Source organism: Pyrgilauda ruficollis, unplaced genomic scaffold (genome assembly GCF_017590135.1).
Source record: "Pyrgilauda ruficollis isolate IOZ18807 unplaced genomic scaffold, ASM1759013v1 scaffold36, whole genome shotgun sequence".
Lineage (NCBI taxonomy): Eukaryota > Metazoa > Chordata > Aves > Passeriformes > Passeridae > Pyrgilauda > Pyrgilauda ruficollis.
In genome coordinates, this window is record NW_024525045.1 from 762,792 (window position 1) to 785,178 (window position 22,387).

The 22,387-nt window shown below is 38.1% G+C and overlaps 1 protein-coding gene across 1 annotated transcript in view; it reads left to right on the plus strand.

The window, feature by feature from the left end:
- The first annotated feature begins 202 nt into the window (after window positions 1-202).
- Window positions 203-22,387, plus strand: part of DLG1 (discs large MAGUK scaffold protein 1) — a 77,223-nt gene continuing 55,038 nt past the window's right edge. The window contains exons 1-2 of the mRNA XM_041475683.1: window positions 203-442; window positions 21,716-21,808. Coding sequence (XP_041331617.1) covers window positions 218-442; window positions 21,716-21,808 — 318 coding nt within the window. The 5' untranslated portion in view covers window positions 203-217. The remainder of the gene's footprint in view (window positions 443-21,715; window positions 21,809-22,387) is intronic.

A 22,387-nucleotide genomic window follows, 5' to 3' on the forward strand; every position in this document is an offset into this window, starting at 1 on the left:
CAAGATTATACTCATTGTTGTCATCACAGGTAGAGAGGGAATGTAAGAGGTAGAAAGCCGTGGAAGAAAAATAGCATCAGCTAGCAAGAATTTTGTTTTCCTGGTTTGTAAACGATGCTGCTGTAATTCTATCTGCATTTTTTTTTCCTGCTCATTCACCACTCAGCAGCTGGTAGGGAATTAAGACTGCCTGGCAACCACCTGCAGAGCTGCAGAGATGAATTACATTTTCGGAAATAACACACTCCTCTATTCTCGCGCCAGTCGAGGCAACGCTGGCTCCAGCCACAGCTCGGTAGGCCCCAAGCAGAAGCAGTGGGCAAAGAAAGGCTCAACAGATGAGTTACGGGCTGAGCCTTCCCGGTGGCAGCAGCTGGTGGCATTTTTCACTCGGAGACATGGCTTCATTGACTGCATTTCTGTTGCTGCCAGCTCCACCCAGGTAATATGCCACATGTTAAAGTGATTGTGTCTGCATGTTTGCTGGTTACTTGCTAGTCAGAAAGAGCAGTTATTTATATATGCATGATTTCGTGTAATCTCTTATTTATGGATGGCGTTTTCTGTCTGCTTTCATTTTCATATCTTAAAGAGCTCTGTATAATTTCTTGCATTAAAGCATGAAAATGGAAACACACTAAATGAGGTCTGATTTTTATTAATTTTGCAAGTGATGAGCCTCCAGCAATTTTAAATATGAGATATCCTAATGAAACAGTGAAATATTGAAAATGTAGTTTGCATTCTGCTGCCTAGCACTGGAGGGCAATAACGTAGTTAAGAAATATCAATTCCATAGCTTTAGTAAGATGTCAAATCAAATGGACTGCGTATTTAATAGTTAAGGAATTTTATCTAAAGAATTAAATAATTGAAAACCTTAACTCTAGGTGACATAACAAATTCAATACTGTAACAGCTTTCTAGGTTTTTTGGCTGCTAATAGTACACAGATGAAGGAATGTCTCCCTTACATACAGGGTGTACATTCAATAGTGCAGTCTGTAAGAAAAACATGACATTTTTCAACTTCTCTGTCCATCTGCTCTATGTGATGTTTGTGTTAATCATCATTTAAAGTCACGTAAAAGCAAGCAAGCTAAATTTTAATTGTGTAGCTTTTAAATGACTTCTTAAGATTGGCACTGAGAGAAGTTTAAACTTATTGGCATTAGAAAATTAGTATCTCTTGGGAAAATATGACTAAGACCTATGGAACAATGCTGACATGTCAGAATTATTTAAACATGGGAGATTAGGTTTGTTTTGCTACTGTCAAGTGAAATTCATCATTAGTCAAGATGTCTTGAATGATTTAACCTGAAATACTACAAAAACTTAGTAGGAAAAATTTGTTACCCTCAGACACTGTAATTTTATTAGGACACTTTCTATGTTAGTAGTTCAGAGATGGTAAACTGGCACTTCCTCTGAATTCTGCTTAATATTACCTGTTTTTTTGCTTATGAATTTGGAGTAAACAATGAATAGGAGAGCTTAGAGGGGAATTTTGACTTTCTTGTTGCATCTTGTACATGATGCAGACGTTGGATCCTGTAGTTTCTCTAATGGGTCATTATACAACTCCAAGTGATGCATTAGGTAGACATAATAGCTTTTAAATACTGGGGTTTTTTTAAAGTAAAAATATATAGTATTAACCTTTTCAATAAAAATTATAGTTGCTTTCAGTTGTTTAAAGCTTGAAGAAGTAATATTGGAATGTGTGAAGCTCGCAATTGGACTGACTAGTCAGGCCTAGAAATCTGCTCATAAATAAAATATGGAATGCCCTCTGCTTTGAGTGAAGGTTGGACCAGGTAAAGTTCCTGAGATCCCTTCAATCCAAAGCCATAATTCTGTGAATATCGCAATGTTTGTTCTATTTTTCTGCTATGGAGAATATTGCTTACCTCTGGGAAAGCCTGCCAGATTTTTTCATAGCTCTGACAGTTCTTCATTAAAAATAACTGCTTATACATGTTAATGGCCAGAAGGAGGGAAGAAAACATAAAATATTTTGAAGTGGTTGTTAAGAAAACCTTAATGAGCATATTCAGAATTCATGCACCAAAACCATAAGAGCTTGTTGAAGCCACTTCCTCTAAAAGGATGCTGTACTGTGCTCACACCTTATCCACCCATTGCAGCTGTTCTAGCCTCGGGAGACAAAAAGGCATTTGGAGTTGTTCACTGTGGTGCAATTTTGTTTTTCAGTTCTCTTTAGTTTGTGTTCTGTGTTGTAGCATTCTGAACATTTTTGTTACTTTTTATTTGTTTGTTTGAGATCCATCCCCGTCATTTGAATGTAATCACATTTGCAGAGTCCAAATAAGTAATTAGACGTGAAGTACTTCTCTAACCTGACTTGTAGAAATTCTGTGTGTGATCGTGGGCTTTATCAAGTCTTATTGTTGCGACATCATGATTTGTAACAGATAAAAAATCACTTGGTGGTTTTTAAAGTTGCTGTCTCCTGCTTCCCCTGTGAATCTGCTACAAAGCCCCCAGTTTTAGCTGTCCCTTCATTTCCTTGACTTTCTTGGATGGCATAAATTGGTCATACTAGCTTAATTCCCTCCATCTGCAGTAGAAGAGAAATGACTCCTGGAGGTGGGACATGCCTGTCCTTCTCTGGGACCTGCTTGGGTCACCCTCGCCCCTGCAAGGTGGTAAGAGGACTTTGGATTTTGAGGTAGGGTATTTTTTGAGTAGGGTCTTGTATCCTAAAGAAGCAAGGCTGAAGTTGATGATGGATATGGCAGCACTGCTTTTTGCTGTAGTTATCCCTTGGTTTATGCCCAAATGAATGCACACATGCCCAAATGATTGGTGCCCAGCTAACCACACCAGACTTCTTTATGAGTCCTGGAAGCAGATTTAACGTGTTCAGGATTTCAAGGCCTTTATTGTTTCTTCCTTCTCATTCTCTGTGATGTTGTGTTAATCACTCAAATAGAAGAATTAAGGAATTTGATCAGGAGCTGATATATCAATTTTTTTCAGGAAGTTTTAAAATGTCTTTAATAAAAGCCAAATCTGTGGTATAAAATGGCAGGTAACAGTAAAACCAAGCATACAACAAATTTATACTGTCACAAGGGTGAATAACTGTGCCACGAGCTTAGTAAATATACCATTATGCAAGTGACAAATACTGGTAATTTGAAGTGCTAACAAGAGATATACGCAGTGCATCAAGGATGATACCTGCATCAAGATGACTGCTTTTTCTCTGAACTCTTTCCAGAGCTCTGAGAAGCCCCTGTTCTTGCCAGTCAATCCAGCTATCATGTCTCAGAAAGCATTTTAACTGTTGGTATTTGGCCCGTGATGTGCTACAAATGCAGAAACTGACACATGTCATTAAATTGGTTCTAACAGCAATCACTGAGGCTTTTCTTAGCATGTAACTGAGCATACCCTTGCAGCATGTGATACTGAGAAATTGTTTAGCTCCTTGAATATCCTGTGCTCATTTTTACTTCTATTTCTAGGACATCTTTTTAGGAAAGATGAAAAGGATCAGGACAGAAAAATCATCCTAAATCCACTTAGCCATTTCAAAAACTTAATTTTAAATTTCAGAGCTTATCAACTGCTTTTGTGAGTTGTTTGAGCCCAGTCATTTCTCGACTTAGTGTATCTTCCTTTTAAGATCTTGATAAAAGTTTTACTGTGTCATTAGTCCTAGACTGTTGCTCTCAGAGTCATTGGAGTATTATGGACATAGTTCTAGGATGTACAAAATGCTATGTCCAATCACATGATGTAGAGGTGTTATAAGGCAGTTAAGAAGAGGATTTAAAAAAAAGTCAGGTCTCTACCCTAATCCCTCTTTTACTGTACTTCATGAAAAACTGATTTCTTACTGCAATATTTATTATCCTTCCTGTATTTTGATATATATTGAAGTATTTATATATTGTTGTTGCTAATATTGTGATGAATGCAGGAGAAAGCAGCTTTAAACAGTACACGCTTTGGATGATTTCTCTGTAACAATGCACCTTCTGAAGCTGAAGCATGAGTTTTATTGTACTGTTTCCTTCCTATTCTTGATTTTAAGCTGTTAAAGTCACACAATTGTAAAAACATGAGTTTATTTTGCAAATTAGTTCTGCCACTGGTTGCATTTTCTGTAAGATGGCATTGTAGCAGTGATAAAAGTGGTGTGAATTTACTCTGCAAGAGGAATGCATTAATATGTGTTCCAATCAATAGGCCAAAAAGCAGGAAGTTCTTGGTAGTTTAACCAAAGCATCAAAGGAGTTTCTCTGGAACCTTTGGTTCATTTTGTAAACATTTTCTGTGTACAGTAGAGACAAAAACTTCTCAAGACTGTGAAGTGTGATTGACATTTTAGAGATAGGCAATTTTAAAATCATAATAATGTCAATGAATTTTAGGAATATCTGGCATGAGCCATGTAAAGCCACGTAGACTTTGTCAGCATCCTGCTGGTTCCCTGCTGTGGGCAGTGGTCCCCCTCTGCTGGGGCCAGGCCAGTGCAGGGATGGGGCTGTGCTGCTTCCCTCCAAGCCCTGCGTGTGACTGCAGTGCTGGCATGTGCAGGTTGTTACCTCAGCTAATCACCTGCAGCACGGCAGTGCTGATAAGAACTGAGGGAGTGGTGATAAGAACTGAGCCGTGCTCCAGCTACCTGCAGGCACTGCTTCCTGCCAGAGGGGTTTGCGTTCCACCTTCTCTTTCCTGGTCTCACAGCTAGCTCCCTCTCACTCAGAGTTGGTAACATAATTTCTTCATATTTCTGTTGCATTGTATCTCAAGAAAATTACTTTTTCCATAATGAGTCAGAAATCTGGTAAACAAAACAAGAGGCACAGAATTTTTTGCTTTTGGAGTTCAGCTGCTGCTACTACTGAGGCTTTCTGCCTGCACTGTGCTCAAGAGTCTGAATCTTCAGGCAAGGCAGACACTGGATCCCCTCTTAATCCATTGTCTTCAGCTAATAACTCACGTGGACTAACAAGGTCTTGCTGTATGAAACCCAGTGCATGGAAGCCTGTGAAAAAGGTAGGACTCTTTAGGGCTTTATATAACTTTCCTAATTTATTTTATATTGTGATAGTTGCCCTCACAGTTGAGGCTTGTATTGACTGACAAAGTGTTTTGAAAGTCAAATACAGGCCAGTCTGTCTTTCACCAGCTGTCAGCTTACTGAACAGCTCTAGCATGGCTCCTGTAGTATAGCATTTCTGTTTTGCTGCCAAAGCCTCTGTACATGTTTCAGCTAATACAATTATTAACTAAATTACTGTCTGACAGAACCACTGAATCTAAAGTGAAAATCGTCTTCTTCCTGTTCTTCTATTTTGGTCCACAACATCAAGAGCACTTTCAATTATGATTAAGATGGGCAGGATATTTCCTTTACTTTGAAGACTATAGCTCAACAGAAGCTTCTTAGATGTTTTAGAAAACATGACCTTGTCTCTTAGAATGATCTCTGTATCCATGTTTGGGGGCTGACATGGTATCCTGTTGTGCAATTTAAGACTTCTAGTTTAGACCCAGCTCAGAGTCCCGGTAAACGCTGTGTCCACAGCATTCCTGAGATTTATAGTAATAAAGGAGAGAAATTGTTTTGTTAAACAAGAAAAATTGAAATCTGTATGTGCACACCAACTATGCAGTATATTTTGAGAAGGATTTGTTTCTTTTTCGTAAAACCTCTGCTGGGACCACTTCTTTTATCTGTTTACCAAATCAAAAAAGGAATTTAAATTTCTCCTGATGAATAAGAATTACTTAAAATTTTTTTCAATGAAGCATTTAGGCTCTTGAACTCCCTTATTTTTTTTCCTTTTTTTTCTTTTTTAACATGGGCATGATAGCCTGAGTGAAGAATGTGTCCATCACTCTTCTCCCTGGGAGAGAATTCAAACTAATTTCAACATGCTGCTGATTATTAAACTTCAAGCATAATCCTACTGTGAAGCATTTCCAGTACAGTTCAATTTTGAATTACTTTGACAATTCCACAAAGGATGACAATGCAAGGAAAACATCAACCTCCTTATGTGCAATTGAAATGAAGTGCCTCTTTTTTGTTTATTGGTATAACCACATAATTCACTTTTTGCTTATCATGTAACGGCTCTGTAGCAGAGGGCTCCTGGTGGATGCATTCCTCCCATGAGGAAGAATGCTTCCTTTAAAGCTGTTTCTTAAATGTCTTTCCACATTTAATTCAAGTGAAGATTGCATAGTTCCATAGATGATTTCAAGAACGCTCTACAGGTTTCTCCAGTTGGAATTCAGGAGAAATCCTTCTGATCAGTTGGCACTGTTCCTCCATTTTATTCCTTACAGAATGGATAGGAGCACTCCTATTTCACAGCAAAGGCTGATAACCTTTTGCTGTCTGTCATGGAAGCTCAGAAAATGTTATACAGAGGCCAAATTTAGTACTGAGTCTTGACAACTTGTTAATACCACACGACCTAGAGAGTCGTCCCTGAATCCTTTTGAGGATCTGCTTTTTCTGGTCATTCCCAAAATAGCATTAGCAACAGTCAATTCTATACAAGTCAAAATTAATTACATCAATATTCTCCCTAAAAATAGTTTGTCATAAAAAAAGAGAAAAAATATTGCCTAATCTTTGATATACTCAGCTGCAATATCTTTTAAACTATACCTTTGTTTACTTGGGATCATCCACTGACCTCTTAAGCAATCACCTCTTGCTACTAGTTGAGTTCCAGGACCTGCTAGGATTCCAAGACAAACCAGTAGTGCTTCCTGACTCTCCTGAGCCCCAGAAATTTTCTTGTACCTCATTAAGGTTTGCCAACATTACCTGCTGGAAACTGCTGCTACAGTAGGTGCTCAAGTTGTTGAAGTTCTAATCCCCACTTGACCAGCCTGGCCATCTGACCACGTGATGGTTCATTCCCTAAGAAACTGTTCAAGATGCCCAAACTGGTGCAGTTCTGACACTTGTCTTTTGAAAGACCTGAGGCCCCCTTCCATGTACTAGGTTTTTGTGGCTGCACACACAAGATTCAGTATCAGAAGAGCAGACTTGGAAAGACTGAAAGAATCCCCTGAAAGTAGGATTCCCTTCTGTCTATCATGTATAATTTAAAAAAAAAAAACAAAACCTTTGCCACCAACCAAAGCACTTCTGGACTTGTTTTTCAGTTTGGAATTCCTCAGGGTGTCTCTGTGCCATTTATTGCTGTTCCATGTGACTTGTTGTCAGTATTGAATTTCATCTCTTTGACTATAACCCACTTGTCTAATACATCAGCCTTGCTCTACAGCTTGTTTCTGTTGTGCATTTGCTGCCCTTCTCTTTTTGTTGGTGTTTCTGCACATTAGGATGTAGTTGAGCTGACGTGTTCTCCAGACAACAGACATTTATGACTCATTTTGTCTCTTGTAAGCTGATCTTGGCATTTATGAATTTTCAGTCTATTGCTCTATTACAGTATTTGCTTTGTATATTCTTGTCCCTTGCAACAGTCTTTCTGGAAATATGTTTAAGCAATGATTTCCTTAAAATCAGATCACCTTATGCATACTTTTCATAGGGGAAAAAAAGAAAAAGTCAGGACAAAATAGTTTAAGGTATACCAGAACATTGGTAAAATAGAATTGCCTATTAATTTTTTTTTTCCGTGTCCTTGTAATCAGCTTAAGTTTTGGGTTGTTTTGTAAGTTGCCAACATTTTTTAAGCTGTATGGAAGTTAGTATTATTGTTGTTATTGGAGACTACTATCTATGCAGCCCTGTCAGTCTTCTGAATAGGAGTTCAGACATTTTATGGGATGCAGGTATAATACAGGAGTTTTTATTGATGATGGAATCTTCACTTTCTTCCCACTGCTTTGTGTGGTACTTCCTGGAACCTGCTGTACCGTGGGAATCTTTTGGATGAGTCTGCTGGCTTCTGGTCTTTTATTCTCTTTATCAGTGCTGCCTCACAGTGTGTGTATTTGCTTATTTAAAACTGTTTCTCTAAGACTGATGCCTGCAGAAGTCAGTTGAGGAGCCTGTGCTCTGTTGCTCCCAGGTAGTAATGTTTGCCTTTCATAACAAAGTAGGGAGGGGAGTAAAGATTGCTTGTGCTGCTGGGGTACAGTTCTACTTCAAAGCTAATTTATTTTACTAAGTAAATAGTACTTATTTTTCTTAGGTAACTAACTGTATCTGAATACCCAGTGTGATGTAGCAGGTGAGAAGGGAGTCAGCTTTCCCATTGGAGAGAGAAGGAGCTCTGGATTCTTTCTGTAGGGTATAGGGTAATCAGTCTGAAATCATGATAAGTGATTGGAGTGTTCAGAAAAGTGTTCTATAACTGTAGATGATATTCACAAGCACCTGCTTTATAATGAAAACTCAAGAACCTCTGCTTAGTTCATCTGAAGGAAAGTCAGAAGATTATATGGTCACAGACTATAAATATGTAGGGATTGATTTCAGAAACTAGAAAGCTTGTTTATTTAGTAGAAAAAGGCGTCTGTTTTCCAAGTCAGATAGAAAACTTAATTTTGAAGATTGGTACTAATATAATAAGCATTTTGGAAGATTAGTGGGACATGTTGTAGTTGCCAAATCAGGGTAATAAATTAGTATTTCCTATGTAAAAAGTATAATGACATATAAAGATTCTACTTGAGAATGTCAAAATACATCATAATCTCTGATCCATCATCTAATATAATGACTTTAAACTGCTCTTTGAAAGCTGAAAACTCCTGGAAAGCAATTTATAGATTTTTGAAAATCGCTCTTTTTATTGCACTTCTTTGCTGCTGCTTTTAATTTCCCTTTTAACGCTGTAATTTAAAAAGAAGAATGCAGGGAATATTCTGTGTACAGAAAAGCTTTTTAGACTTTGAGCACATTAAACCTCGATACAGAGCAGCACTTGTAGTTAGATGCTAAATCAAGTGCTATGCAAAGTGACCGTGAAATACTGCTGATGAAGGTGGTGATAGTACAGACTAAAACCATATTCCCAGATAGGTGTGGAATGCCAAAGTAGATGCCTATCTCCAAGCAGAAAACTAGCTAGGGCGGCCCCAGCTTTCAGCTCAGAGTATTTCCTATTACTCATTTTACTGTATGAAAAAATAATAAGATTCAGGTGCCAGTAAAACTTAGATTAATGTGGTAAGAAGCACACATGATCAATAGGAGATGACATTTATTCAGGATTTCTTATAAAACTTGCATTTAATATGACTGAGTTGTCTGTTATGTTCTGTGTGACCCTTTTGTTTAAAATGTCTCAGTTACTGGAACAAAAATTTTGAAGAGGCACATATGATTCTCTTTTAAAAAGGAGCAAAGCTGTACTTTCTTAGACTGCACCTAAGCAGTCTGATTTCCTTATTGTATGAACTTTGGGAAATTCTCTATTATTACAAAATAATTGACAGGTAGAGGGATAAACAGGTATTCTTAAGACAAGTCAGTTTCTTTCTATAATGGGAAAAGAAGGACTTGCAGATCATCCAGACATCTTTGAAAACAGACCATGTAGATCAAAATCTACATGGGAACATGTCGTTGTCAGAATGTTTTTATAATTACAGAAGTCTTGGAAAACTATGGTTCTTGCCTAAAAATCTGTTAAAATTAATGGTGCCATGAGATAAAAGGGATGTGATAGGCTACAAATGAAGTATTTCAATTCCAGAAAGAGACTTTGGAATTATCACTGATGATTGTATGAAAATGTCACCTTAGTACCATGCAGTAATGAAAAAGGTAAATGAAATGTTGGGTATTATCAAAGAGGCAGGAGCAAATAACATAAAAAATTATCTGAGTGTATTTATTGTGTATAATTCTAATTTTGGGGGGCTTCTGTTTTCCTTGTCTTAGAAAGGATATAGCATAAGTAAAAAGGAAAAGAGTAACAAAGCATCAAGAGGAACAATCTAATTATCTATAAGGGTAGATAACTTAAAAATAAACCAGAAAAAAAAAAGCCTGAGGGAAAATATGATCAAAATAGAAAATGAAAATGAAGTTAAGAGGGTTCTCAAGTACAAATTCTGCAATAGATACCTAATTTTAAGTCTGTCCAGTAAAAATTTCCTCTAAAGTTGTGAAAGGCACTGACACAACTGAGACTGTGGGTAAAATGCTCTTTTTGAAGGCTCAAAAAGAAAATTACTTAAAAGCAGAGTTAAATGGATTTGCAAAGAGCAGGTGGCATGAAGCTGTTACAGAGAGTGGCTCAGGAAGCCCTTGACTGTCAGGTTCTGAGACGGTTTTCTGGGAAAATTGCTGGGCATATGTCTAATTCGTACTTGCCCATCTGTCAGTTTTTACTGCTGGTAAGACTCTTGACCAGTTGGGCCTTTGCTCTCATCCAGTATAGCAACTTTTATCAGAATAATTTATCTCTCTCTGTAGTGCACTGTGCTATTTGATGCTATTGAATAAATTACACTAGGAAAAAGAACAATGAGAATAAATGTCTAGAGGATGTTTGGAAGCCTGGCAAGAGTGCATGTAAAATGCAGGGAATAGAATCTCAGTTTCTGGTCTTTAAGTGTCACTCAGCAATCATGACCACCTGAGCTAGAAATCTCCAGGTCTCGTAAGGAAATGCAATCTGATAGATTCATCCCCTGAGTGATGCATCAGTCATGAAATGATCAGAGTGGCAGGAATTAGTCTTGAAATATATGTGGAAAGGACTAATGGTTAAATTAATAGTCTCAGAGAATGTGATTAATGATACAAGTAACAGGTGAATTCCCAGCTGCTGCCCTAAGGCATTTCTGGATTAGAAATATTCTTGGGGTTTTTTTGCTATACAGTTTTTTCCCTATGTACAGTACATACAATGCTGCCCATCTTGGAACCACAGATGGTTCATCTTGTGTTCTGGTGCAGCTGGGAAATGGCAGGAGTGCTGGCAGGTTGGGTTTTGTCTGGTGTTAATTTTTGTACCATACATTACTGCTGTCACTTAAATTCAAGTAATGAAGGACTTGAAAAACTTAATTGACAATTGACAATTTGGCTTTGAGCCTCAGAAACCAGCACAAAAAGATACATTTTGTCTTCTGGTTCTTGAAATTCAAAGCAAGTAAGTAGTTATATATTTATAGCAGGACCACTTGATTTGTTTTTGCCTATCTGTTAGTTAACTTTCTTCTTTCATAGTTTTCAGTGTTATTTTTTCTCTTGTTTCAGCCTATTTCTTCACCTGTTCATTTTTACCTTTGTGGCAGTGTTCAATTTTCATCATTTTTTGTCCTTTAACTTCAGCAATCATAATCAGATGAAGTAGAATGTACTGTAAAATACAATTTCCTAGTTGCTTTTTTGCTCGCTGGAAAGGAAAAACCACAGAAGAAAACTACTGGAATGTCTGTTAAGTTGGTGCCCTGATTCCAGCAGCAGCCGGAGCAGAGGGCTGGGGAAGAGGATAAACCCAGGCCAAAGAGCTGTGATATTTCCTCTGAAGGCTTTCAGAGATTTCTGCCTATTCCAGTACAGGGATTCCAGAGCTGGAGGTGACTTGTGTGTTTAATAATGCTGAACCCATGAGTTTTCATGAACTTGGACTGCATTCTTTTAGTGGCAAGGATTCAACAGTCAAAGAGCAGCTTCTACTTGTTTGTAGCCTAATGAAGGGGAGGAGAGTTGGGGTTATGGGAGCTGTTCTTCTGCATTTTGTTCAAAGTTTTTTTAAATGCAAAACAGTGTTGGAAAGAGAATTCAGTGTATTTTTTAAGGAAATAGCCTTCCCTTGGATTGAGGAGTGAAATTTATCTTTTCTGTTCTGTTGTTGCCTCTGTTTTATTTTAGTTCCTTACTCCATAGGGGCAGACAGGGACTAGGCCAGGTTAGAGAATCTTGGCAAGGAGCAGCTTGGACGGTGGCCTGAGAGTGGAAATTTTGGAGCATCACTTATCAAAGTCAGCCTGAACCTCAGAACTCCACTCATGGCCTCACCGATGTTGTAACAGTGTGGCTAAAGGTTGGTCTCTTCTTGTTCTGAGGCTACAGGAAAGTAAGTGCTTCTTCACTAATTGTGGTGGGGAGGTAAATACATGCAGGCCATAACCTCACTTCTTTTTTTCCTTTAAACTGTTGAAAGATTTAATTGATGTCTCTTAGCCTCTCAGTGTTTAAGGACTTCAAACATTAGTAGAAATGTGTTGTGTAGTGTTGTTGGTGTTAGAGATTATAAAACAGGAAACTGCACAATTTTCTTGCAGTAGCTGGGACTCCTGGTGGTTTGATTAATCCTGTTTTGCTTTTTCTGAATCATAAATTCAGAAGTCATACCTCTTGTTTTAGTCCTTCCTACAGACTTTTTTTTGTAATGAATTTGAAATTTCAACCATAGAATACGTTATACTTTGGATGACATTCACGTGCAAAGTTTTCATATGTTATGAATAATGGTTCATGAAGATTTACTCAATTAAAAAACAGTCTAATTAATTTTTTTAACTTTTGGAGAAGAGTAGTGAGATAGTTTGACAAGTAATTGACAGGTTTCTAGTATTGAGTGAGATCACTTTTCAGTATCAGAGCTAGATAGGTATAGGACTTCTTTGATATTTAACTAGAAATAACAGAACGGGCATTCTGTCTGTTTACTTATTTCCTGAATAATTGAAAAATTATTGCAAATTATGTGTTCTGAGAAACATGTAAACACTACCCAGTCGTTAACATTGTATTTTGATTTAATAACGTTCCTAGGAGTGAACAGTTCATCACATCTCAGTTTCCTAGCGCAGCATACCCTTTCTACTGTGAATATCAAAAACTAAAATATTGACACCTGAGAGCTGCTATTATTTTTCTATTATAAAGTCTTAGAATATGTTTTTTCTTTGTCTTGGCTCTTTCTGATGCTAAAACCCTGCTTGGGCTTCTTTATGGATGCATTAGCATTATAATGAAAGCTATTATTCTTAAGGCTGATGTTATTTAAAAGGAGCTTTCTCGGCCTTGCTTTAAGTTGCAAATTAAATGCATTAAATTCATTCTCAATAGCACTTATGAATTTAATGAGGAGCCTTGCAATTCTGCTTTGAGCTGAGTGTTGATTTGCTTGGTGAATACAGATGACTGACCTGCTGCAAAGGGTTCAGTATTGGACTTTTGCTTAGTATTTGAAAAATAAAAGTCACAAGTTAGTTTTATTAAAAGTAATATTGACTTTGTTTACATTTTTTATGTTATGAATCTGGAATATGACTGAGATTAAACTCAGTCCCTAAGAGATGTGACAGGACAAAATAATTTGAGCAAAGTCTTTCTGCATGCCTCACATAAAAAGGCAAGGCTTCCATAGTCCAGTTTTTGATCTCAGCAGAGAGAGAACAGGTTGGTTGCTGAAACTTTAGTTCTGTTGCAACTATTGTGTGTATTTGCATGAGATTCTTAGCACCTGAAAATTGTGCTCATTGAGCAACCGTAAAATACTGTGTGGTAGCGTTGGTGATAGTTTTGTAGGTCCAGGTTGCCAGTTTCTGCCCTATGGTTGTTCATTTGTCTCATACACAAAACTCTAGTTCTGCTACAGTCTGCCTCAGCAAGTAAGAATCTGTCAGTGCTGCTTTACTTTGGCTTGGGTAACTGTGCTGCACATTGCTCCTAGGCTGTTTTTGTAGATAAAGATTGCAGTGAAGAATTGAAAGAGTAAATACACACTGTGTTTGTCTTCAAATCAGTTCAGGTCATGCTCGCCATCTGTGATTTTACTGATATTCTGCTGTCTTTGTTTTCCCCCTTCAAAGCTATTTATTTATATTTTTAGTTCAGAGTTTTTAAGTTCATTTGAGTTCATTGTAAAATGCTGTGGGGTTTGAGGAGGAAACTAGGTTAGAGAATCAATTTGTTGACTGAGTTAAAAAAAAACCCAACACCACAAAATGAAGCAACCAGATAACCCCTACAGTTTTGAATATCTAACATGCTAATGGTGTGTCTTTAAAATAGTCTTCTCACAGAGTTAAGATTTTCAAGAGCCGTGGCTCACTCTGAAAAAGGTGAGAGCCAAGGTAATGTCACAGGCATTCAGACTAGTGCTTTTAATCCACGAGGTCTGGGTGGATATGTCTTTTCCTTTTGGGGATCCAAAAACCTTTCATATCTTCATTACAGTACTTACTTGAACTAATGTTACAGCTCCAAGGTGAACTTGCCTGTCCTCAAAAATCTCATTGTTAAACCATTGAGTACTAACTTACCCCTCCTTCTGTAGGCAGACCCTGACAGGCTTCAGACTCAGCTTCTTTGTTGCTGTGCTTTCTGTCCAAACTCTCTTGGGAGAGACATGGGTATCATCCAGGTGGAGGTCTAGGGGTTTTATTCCTTCATCCTTGGGACACCATGGTAATCAGTCATTGCTCTGTCATGGCAAGGTACAGCAAGAAAGGGGCAGGAGTCAGTAACACAAATCAGAAACCCAAAGTTCTCTTTGCATCAGTGCAGAATGTTAGGAAGGCTTAAACTTAACCACCCATGGGTTGGTGCCATCCTGATTAAGCTTATAATTTCCCTGGTCAGGTAATAGTGAATTGCTCTTCTGTTAATGGTATTGTCTTGTTTGGCAGTTCTCCTTCCCATTCTGTGTGTTCAGCATGTTTTGCTCTCTAGACTGGCTTATCAACAATGACAGGACTCCTGCCTGGCCTGAGTTAGGGCTTGTGTCTGTGCAGTTACCAAAATTCAGATGCATTCGTCAATACTTGACTTGCAACATGATTGCTTATGTTCAGATAGTTCTACATGGTTTTAGTTCTTATGAAGCTTGGTAGTTTTGATTTGATTGCTTTGGAACTCCAGAGTTTAGGCTGTAGGAAAGTACTTGTGTTATGTTTCATTTTCAAATGCTCTTGAAGTTATATTTTGTTTAAAGTAGTGCAGAAATACACTCAGGAAAAATAAGCATGTCTTTAAATTTATAGCTTAACAGCACAAGTCACTGACATCGTGGCACTGAGGACCTGCCAAGGCCACAGGCTGGCACTGACTTAGGGAGCAATAGGACAGAGGTGATGCATGAGTTTAGTGCTGGCTGTGTGTACAGTCAGATCCTCCGGGCAGCACACTTGGGTAGCATGGATTTGGAATGTGGATGAGTGGCAGTTGTGCTTTGTTCTTGTCACTGTCAGACTCCATGAAACAGTCTATAAATCCCTGAAGGTATTTTGAGATGAGTATTGACTTCTGTGATTTTGAGGAAGATGGATGCAAAGTTCTGAAAATAGCACACTTCACTAGTGACATGTCCTGTGGCATTCGAGGATGTAGTTCAGAAAAAAGATACAAAACTGCACTGCCAGACCTTAACCTATATATCTCTAGAAAGAATCTATGCCTTTTAAAGTCAGCTTTGTCAGTGTGTATTGGGTCAAAATTGTTTCTTACCGCTTTTAAATTTTTGTGCACTTTGGAAGATATTTTATTTCCTACTTTCAAGAAGAGATGATGAATATGGACTTGTTTTCATCAGTCAAATCACATTAACAGAAGTTACTGATTTTGTACTATCTGCTTGAAGGCAGAGGGAAGGGTGAAGTACAAAATTATTTTTGGAGTATTCTTCTGGCTATTAGAATTGCTTTTTGAAGTCATGAAAGTTGGTGATCAAAGCTTTAAAAAAGACCTTTGCAGAAGACATTGCTGGTGAAATATTAGGACTATTTTCCCTTTCTATGAGTATTGTTGTTACTCAGCTGTTGAGTGGGTGGTAGAGAATGTGGAAAGAAAATGATTCTTGAAGAAAAACTACTTCTAGAAGGTTGCTGGTACGTTAACAGATTGCTGCAAAGTGTGCACTGTATATTTGATGCAGTAATTTAAAGAATAAAATATTGATGATTCAGCTTTGTGTTAGCAACAAATTGTTCAGAGTTGGTATTTAATATGAAAGCACAACCTGATCCTGAACCCCCTCTGATTATGAAAAATCACTTAGCACTTGATATTAAAGTAGAGCAGCTCATGCTAGTAATTAAAGCAGTCTGTGGAGAACACTTGCTTTCTGCAGTCAAAAGATGATCTGCCAAACCTGTGCAGCTTCAGTTACACAACTGCATTTTCTGCCTTTGGGTTATGCATGTGTCCCACTGCTTTGTAATGATGTCTAAGTTTTAGCTTTCATATTTTTCAGATTTTGTACTGCCTTAGTATATAACTCTGAACTTCATATAAAGTGTTAGCAAGTTCTCTTCAGGGTTTAGTCAGACAAAACAATCCTTTTCCATCCAGCCTGAGAACCAAGGACACCATTGCAACTTCAGGCCCAAAAAGTGTAAACAGGGAGATGAGAGCAAACTGGGAGGATGGGCTTCAGGATGCACAACCTGAAGCTGTAACTGGACAATTAACCCCACTATGGAAATGGACCAAAACTTACAAAAGTGTGAAAACTTGTGGCCCTCGTCCATCTTGGGTGTAGCCTCAGCCAGGCTCTTGTACTTCCCAAGGTGTATCCTTAGAAGGCCTTTTAATAAATACCTGCTTTCTTCTTCTAACACTGTCTAGCCTCTGTCCCCGGTAACCTCTCAAGGCATCCGCAGGAGTTTTTTTATTCTACCAGTGTGACTCCAAGGCAGAATCTGCCTTACCTTCCAAGAGGATATAATTCAGATTGAGAGATCCCCATCTCTCTCAAATATCTGATTGATCTCTTTTAATAACATTCTTCTTGTCTTCTCTTCCTTTTCTTGTGTTTTTTTCATTATGTTTTCGTTTTGTTTTGTATAGAACATGGTTGTTCTATATAAGCATTACTATGCTTTTATTATGCTGTAGTCACTTTCTATACTGGCATACCACTGAAATTTCAGTGCAGCCTGAGCTTTTTCACTGAAGGGTCTCAAGGCACACTATGCAGCATGGATTAGGTATTTTGCCTGTACCCCTTGTTCCTTGACTGTGTTTTGGTGCTTGGACTGTTGTTTTTGGAACTACAATTGCCTTCAAGTTTTTGTTTTCTTTTCATTGTTGATACCTTATTGATATCACCTCAGGAATGAAAGGCATGATGACTGCAAGGAAAAAAAATCATGCCCTTAGCAGTTTTCTGCTGCATAATGTTCCTTCTTTTGCCTCTGAAATCAAAAGGTCTGAAAGCACACTACAGATATGTGAATTCCTTTGCATTGTCTTCCCCTTTTCTGCTTGGAGAAGAATATAGGAAACCAGACAGCTGAGTTTCCAAGAATGTGGTATTCAGCATCTCTTCCCCTTGCCCTTAATTTTCTTACTTAAGACTCTTAAAAGCTAATTTATTTTTGTTTTAGTCAACACACTACTTGGTCTGTGTATTTTCAGCAAAGTTGATGTCTCCAGGAATAAAATGTTCCTTTTGAATCTGGAACATCATGTATTTTGTGATTTATTATGTATGCAAGACAAAAGCCTTATACCTCAAGCTCCTCTTCTGCTTCTTTTCTACATTTTAATGTAATAGACATTTATATTGTCTAATAGTAATTAGACAATGTCATGCTGGGTGCTGATATGGAAGTAAGATGGGTGGTATAAATGCATTCTGCTAAACCTCATGCAGTCTTGAATGTCTCTGGAAAAGAAACGTTGTGGTCTAAAAAAGCTGCCATTTAGCAGGCTGTTGCCAAAGAGGATACTGATACAGGGCCTTCAGCTCCACCCCAGTAATCCCTGCAGGCTGAAGAGTGTGCCTCAGATCTGCTCAGTATTAATGCATCTGTGGATATTTCTCAAAGGACAACAAGTTATGATGTGCTGGTTTTGAGCTATTTACCTTGCACGTTCACAACATGCTTATCTTTGCCCTTCAATATCAAAACCCATGGCTCCTGGGCTCTCTGGAACAGAACAGCCTGGGTGCACATGCCCACATGTGTTAGGGGAATCCAGTCCTCCAGCTCCTGAATGCTTCACAGGCCAAATACATCCCTGCTGTGTGCCTGCACAAGTCTGAGAATGTTGGTATGGCCAACACATTTCTGGTTTCGTGTCACTGGCCAGAAACATTTCTGTCTCTGCGTTATGGATATTGCATTAATGAAACGTTTGGCAGCTCTTGATTACATCCCTTCTGGAGAGAAGATGAGACATGGCAGCTCTTGGTGATTAGAGGAGCATCTGTCAGTACCTATTTATCTCTTAATATTCATGCTATAAATAACTGGAAATGTTTGTACTTAGGTCTGTATGTCTGTTCCTTTATTCTGCATGTAAAAATTCTGCTGACTCATAATTTAAATATTCACATTTGCTGCAGGAAGGTATAATGTGAGATGGAGAATAACCATGTTTTAATGCTGTGAATTGATGAAACCTCTCCATGTTGACTAAATACAGTACCGCTGACCTAATCAAGTTGTTTCCTATGAGCTGGTGTCCTTCATTCTCATGATACCCAGCACCAGAAATCCAGATCCACAGCATATTCCTGGAACAGACCCACTGGGCAAGAGGCAGGTGGTGCATGCTGTGCAGAGGCTGGATGTGTGTACCTGCTGAGAAGACTCTGTGGCCACTGATTTGAGCCCACTTCTTTCCTCTGTAAGGCTGGGAATATGAGTGTATTTAGCTGTCAGTTTTCATATAGATGCTGGGAAATGACCTTTGATCCTTCTCTTTTTATAGAATTTAAAATAGGCTGCTAAAGTTAAATATTCAACAATGTGATAAAATCAAGCTGTTTGCTCCTTTTGTACTTTTTGGGGGGAATGGGGAAAGGATTCATTTTGGAGCTTTTTTTGTTTTGAATATTGGAATAAAATTGTAATATAGAGATCATGCATCCTTAGCATTAAAAATTGAATGAATAATAAAAAACTCATTTAAGTATTCATTTAAATGTTCATTTAAATATCTTAAATTAAAAAATGCACACAGTGTGTGCCTGAAAGTTGTGGTTTCGTGGTGCTGCTGCATTTCAAGGAAATACAACTCTTAAAATTATTAACACAAAGTAATTCTTGTTATTATTATGGTATTAAAGATTTTTATTTTCCTTGACATTTTAATGTTGAAATCTTGTGCAATGTATCTGCCCATTCACAATTCATATACTGTCTGTCACAAACTGCTTGTAAATTCATTAATTTTCTGCCCCAAGAAGCATTCAGAACAGCAGAAGGATTAAAAAATTTCTGGATGTAAGCCTTGGAGAAGTTTTGAGGTGATAAAATGGAGAAAAATTAAGGGATTGTAGGAGGTTTTGGGAGAAATAACCTTTGGAGCTTCTTTATAATGGTCAGATGACTTTTGCCCTCTATTCAATAATTTGTGCATTGCATTGATTATTTGTGCCCAGCAAATTGACTGTTGTGTGTTGGTTCAATGGTGCTCTTTAAATAGAGTGAGAGAGCACACAACATGCAGACCTAGCTAATGCAGAGCATGTAGGGTTTCTTCCTACGACCATAATCTGGGAAACATATTTTTAACTTGCTCAGGAAGAAATATTTTCATTTATTTTCCCTCCACAGTTTGGCTGGGTGTTTGGTGGGTTGTTTTTTTTCCCATTTGGGGTGGTTTTTTTGGTTTTTTTTTTCAAAAAGGACTCTTAGTGTTGCGACTTTGATGAGTACTCATGGTGGTGAGACGGGAACGCTCAAGCGCTCTGATGTGCTGAGGAGCCCGAGAATGGAAACACACGAAGCTGCTCAGCTGCTGCGGCACCCGCAGCGCGCTCCGGCCGCTCGGGCGCCTTTCAGCTCCTGCACGCTGCCAGCGGCTGCCAAACACAGAGGGAAATTTGTAAACCTACGGGACAGTGTAAAAAAGAGCCCTACAAAAAGCACAGCAAAAGTAAAAGCTGCTAGTGGTTGGGTGTCTGATGGCTCGTGCTCGAATTGCTCTTTAGGGAAGGTAGGTGTTGCACTGCGTGTTCGGAGATGTGCGTTTTTCTGCAAACTGTAGGAAGTACGTTGCTTTTTTTTCCTTTCTGTAGTTTTATCCCAGCTGTTTCTATTGACTTTCTTACTCAATCTTCTTTTGTATTTTATTGCTAGAAATCAAAGTAGCAATTATTGAAATCAGATTGGCAAAGGAATACTTGCTCTCATGTTTTCCAATGAAGGTTGCTGCACTTTATACAATATGGGGGTTTACAGGAATTTCTTGAAAGTGGGGAAAGTTTAGTTTGCTTGATTTTTGCTCTCCAAAGTGTATCTGTTTGTCGTTTACTAAGAACAGAATTTGCTGAATTTTACAGAATTTTCTGGCTTAAGGATGTGTGTGGTGCTCTGATTTACCTACATATTAGTTGGTATTTCCTCACTGAAGGATTTAGAGTGTATAGGTTAAACACAAAAAGCCACTTACTTTGGAACAAGGCAGACTTAAAGGGGTGTCTCATATTTTGCATGGGTAGGGCCAAATGGGTGGCTGAGCTGTTTACTTTGATCTGTCATCTAAAGCCTGTGTTGTTCTTTCAGGAGCCACAGGTTTATTGCACTGAGCATTTCATTTTTGCATCCTCTGCAATTAATATTTTTCCAGACCAGTTTAGATTCTCCCCTACCTTTCTCTTTTTAAGCACTTGAAATATTGTGTTTTAGTCTGTAGATGTAAGAATGCTTTAATGACATTCGGATTAACTCTCAAGGTACCAAACATATTTTGTTCTTGCATCTTTCGGTAATTGCAATGTTTTTCACCAGCTTTCATTTTGGGAGGATTGACTTTGAGCTGAAAAAACCCTGTAGAAATACCATGTGTACATTTAATATGTGTTGCTGTTCTTGGACTCTTAATTCAAACAGCATTATTTGCTATTACTCCTTAACTTGGTGGCTGCTGTTGATGTATGCTGCTTTGTGTTTTAAGATATCTCAAACTTTTAAAATGTTTAATACTCTTATGTTCTGGGGGGTTTGTTCACTTTTGGATTTAGTATTTTCTTTTGTCATTATGCTTCATTATTTTTAAAGATCACAAGAATATCTTGGAACATCTAAATTGCAAGAGCTTTGATCTGCTGTTCAGTTGATGATAGTTGCCAGCAGTTTGTGTTGCTGACAGCTTGTTGACAACCAGTATGTGAACATTTCAAAGATATTTGAGTCAATGTTTTGCTCAAAACGCTGTTTGGAATCTTATTCCCCTGCAGCTTAAGTGTCAGTAAGTTCCCTGGTTATTATTTTAATGAAGATTCCTAAGACCAAACTTGTCCTAGTCTATAGATGTTTGGTAAACTTGTGTGAAGATCTGTAAGAGATAAATTGAAGCTGTTGTAGCACCTTCCACCCATGGCTAAAAGGTTTTCTTTGATTTTTGCTAAGTTTAGAAACCATAAAGTACTTCTGATTTTTCCTCTTTATCAAAGAGGAATATTAGCTTTGTTGAGTGCTATTAACTTCAGCCCATTTCCCTGCTTTTGCACTCTGTTTTATATTGGTGAAGGGGTTCTGTTGTGAAACCAGTCCACAAAAGGCCTGAATCTGTTCATGGACCTGAGCAGGTTTTCTGTTGGACCCCAAGGTCCCAGTGCTGCAGGGGCAGTGCCTTGGTGTACGAGATAACCCCCCTGGGCATGTCCAGCTGCTTTGGGTTCCTCACCATCAGTGCAGTGCTGGGAGTGTGCTGCCATGAGCAGTGTGGCTCCAAGGGACTGTCTGCACTGTAGTTAGGCTCCAAAGCCATGTGCTAGTTCATAGCTGTTTATGATGTTACATTTGAGTCTTGTTTGTTTGAAACTGTTTTTCTAGTTTTCCTTATTTTTGACGTTGTGTTGGTGATTTTTAGCCCACAGAAGCTGTTCCTTCCTCTTCTCCCATTGTCCCTGTGATCCCTGTCCCACCAGTCCCTGCTGAGACCATCCCATCCACCATACCACAGGTTTTTATTCTGTTTTGTTTTGTTTTATTAAACTTCTTTAACTTTTATTTCTTTAATTTGTTTTGTTGCTTTGTTGAAATACACCTTTTGCTACTCTGTACTCAGTTTTGAGGTGAGCTGTTAATTAACTAGAATTTCACCCTAACTTTTGTTCATTTTATGACAGCTTTTAGTACACTAAAATATTTATATTTTCATGTAGAAGTGACTAGTAAGTTGTGAAAAAACTAGAGAAAAAATAACGTAAAGAATGGAAAGAACCACTAGGATATTTTGTGTTCACCTAACTTTAGAGCCATTTCACCCCTACTAAAGTGTTATTGCTTGATTTATTTATAAAGAAAATGTTTTCTCATCTCCTATAAATATTTCATACATGTCTTTCTTTGGTTGCAGTTGCATAGTGTTTCTCATGTTCTCCACCCATTTATTGGTATTACTGTTTTGGGAGACATTTAGAATATAAGAGAGATCTTTTTACCTCTCCATTCCTAACATATTTGACTCATAAAATGCTTCCCTTCTGAGCCTTCATCCTTTAGGTCCCATAATATCCACACACCCCCCAAAACAAAAACC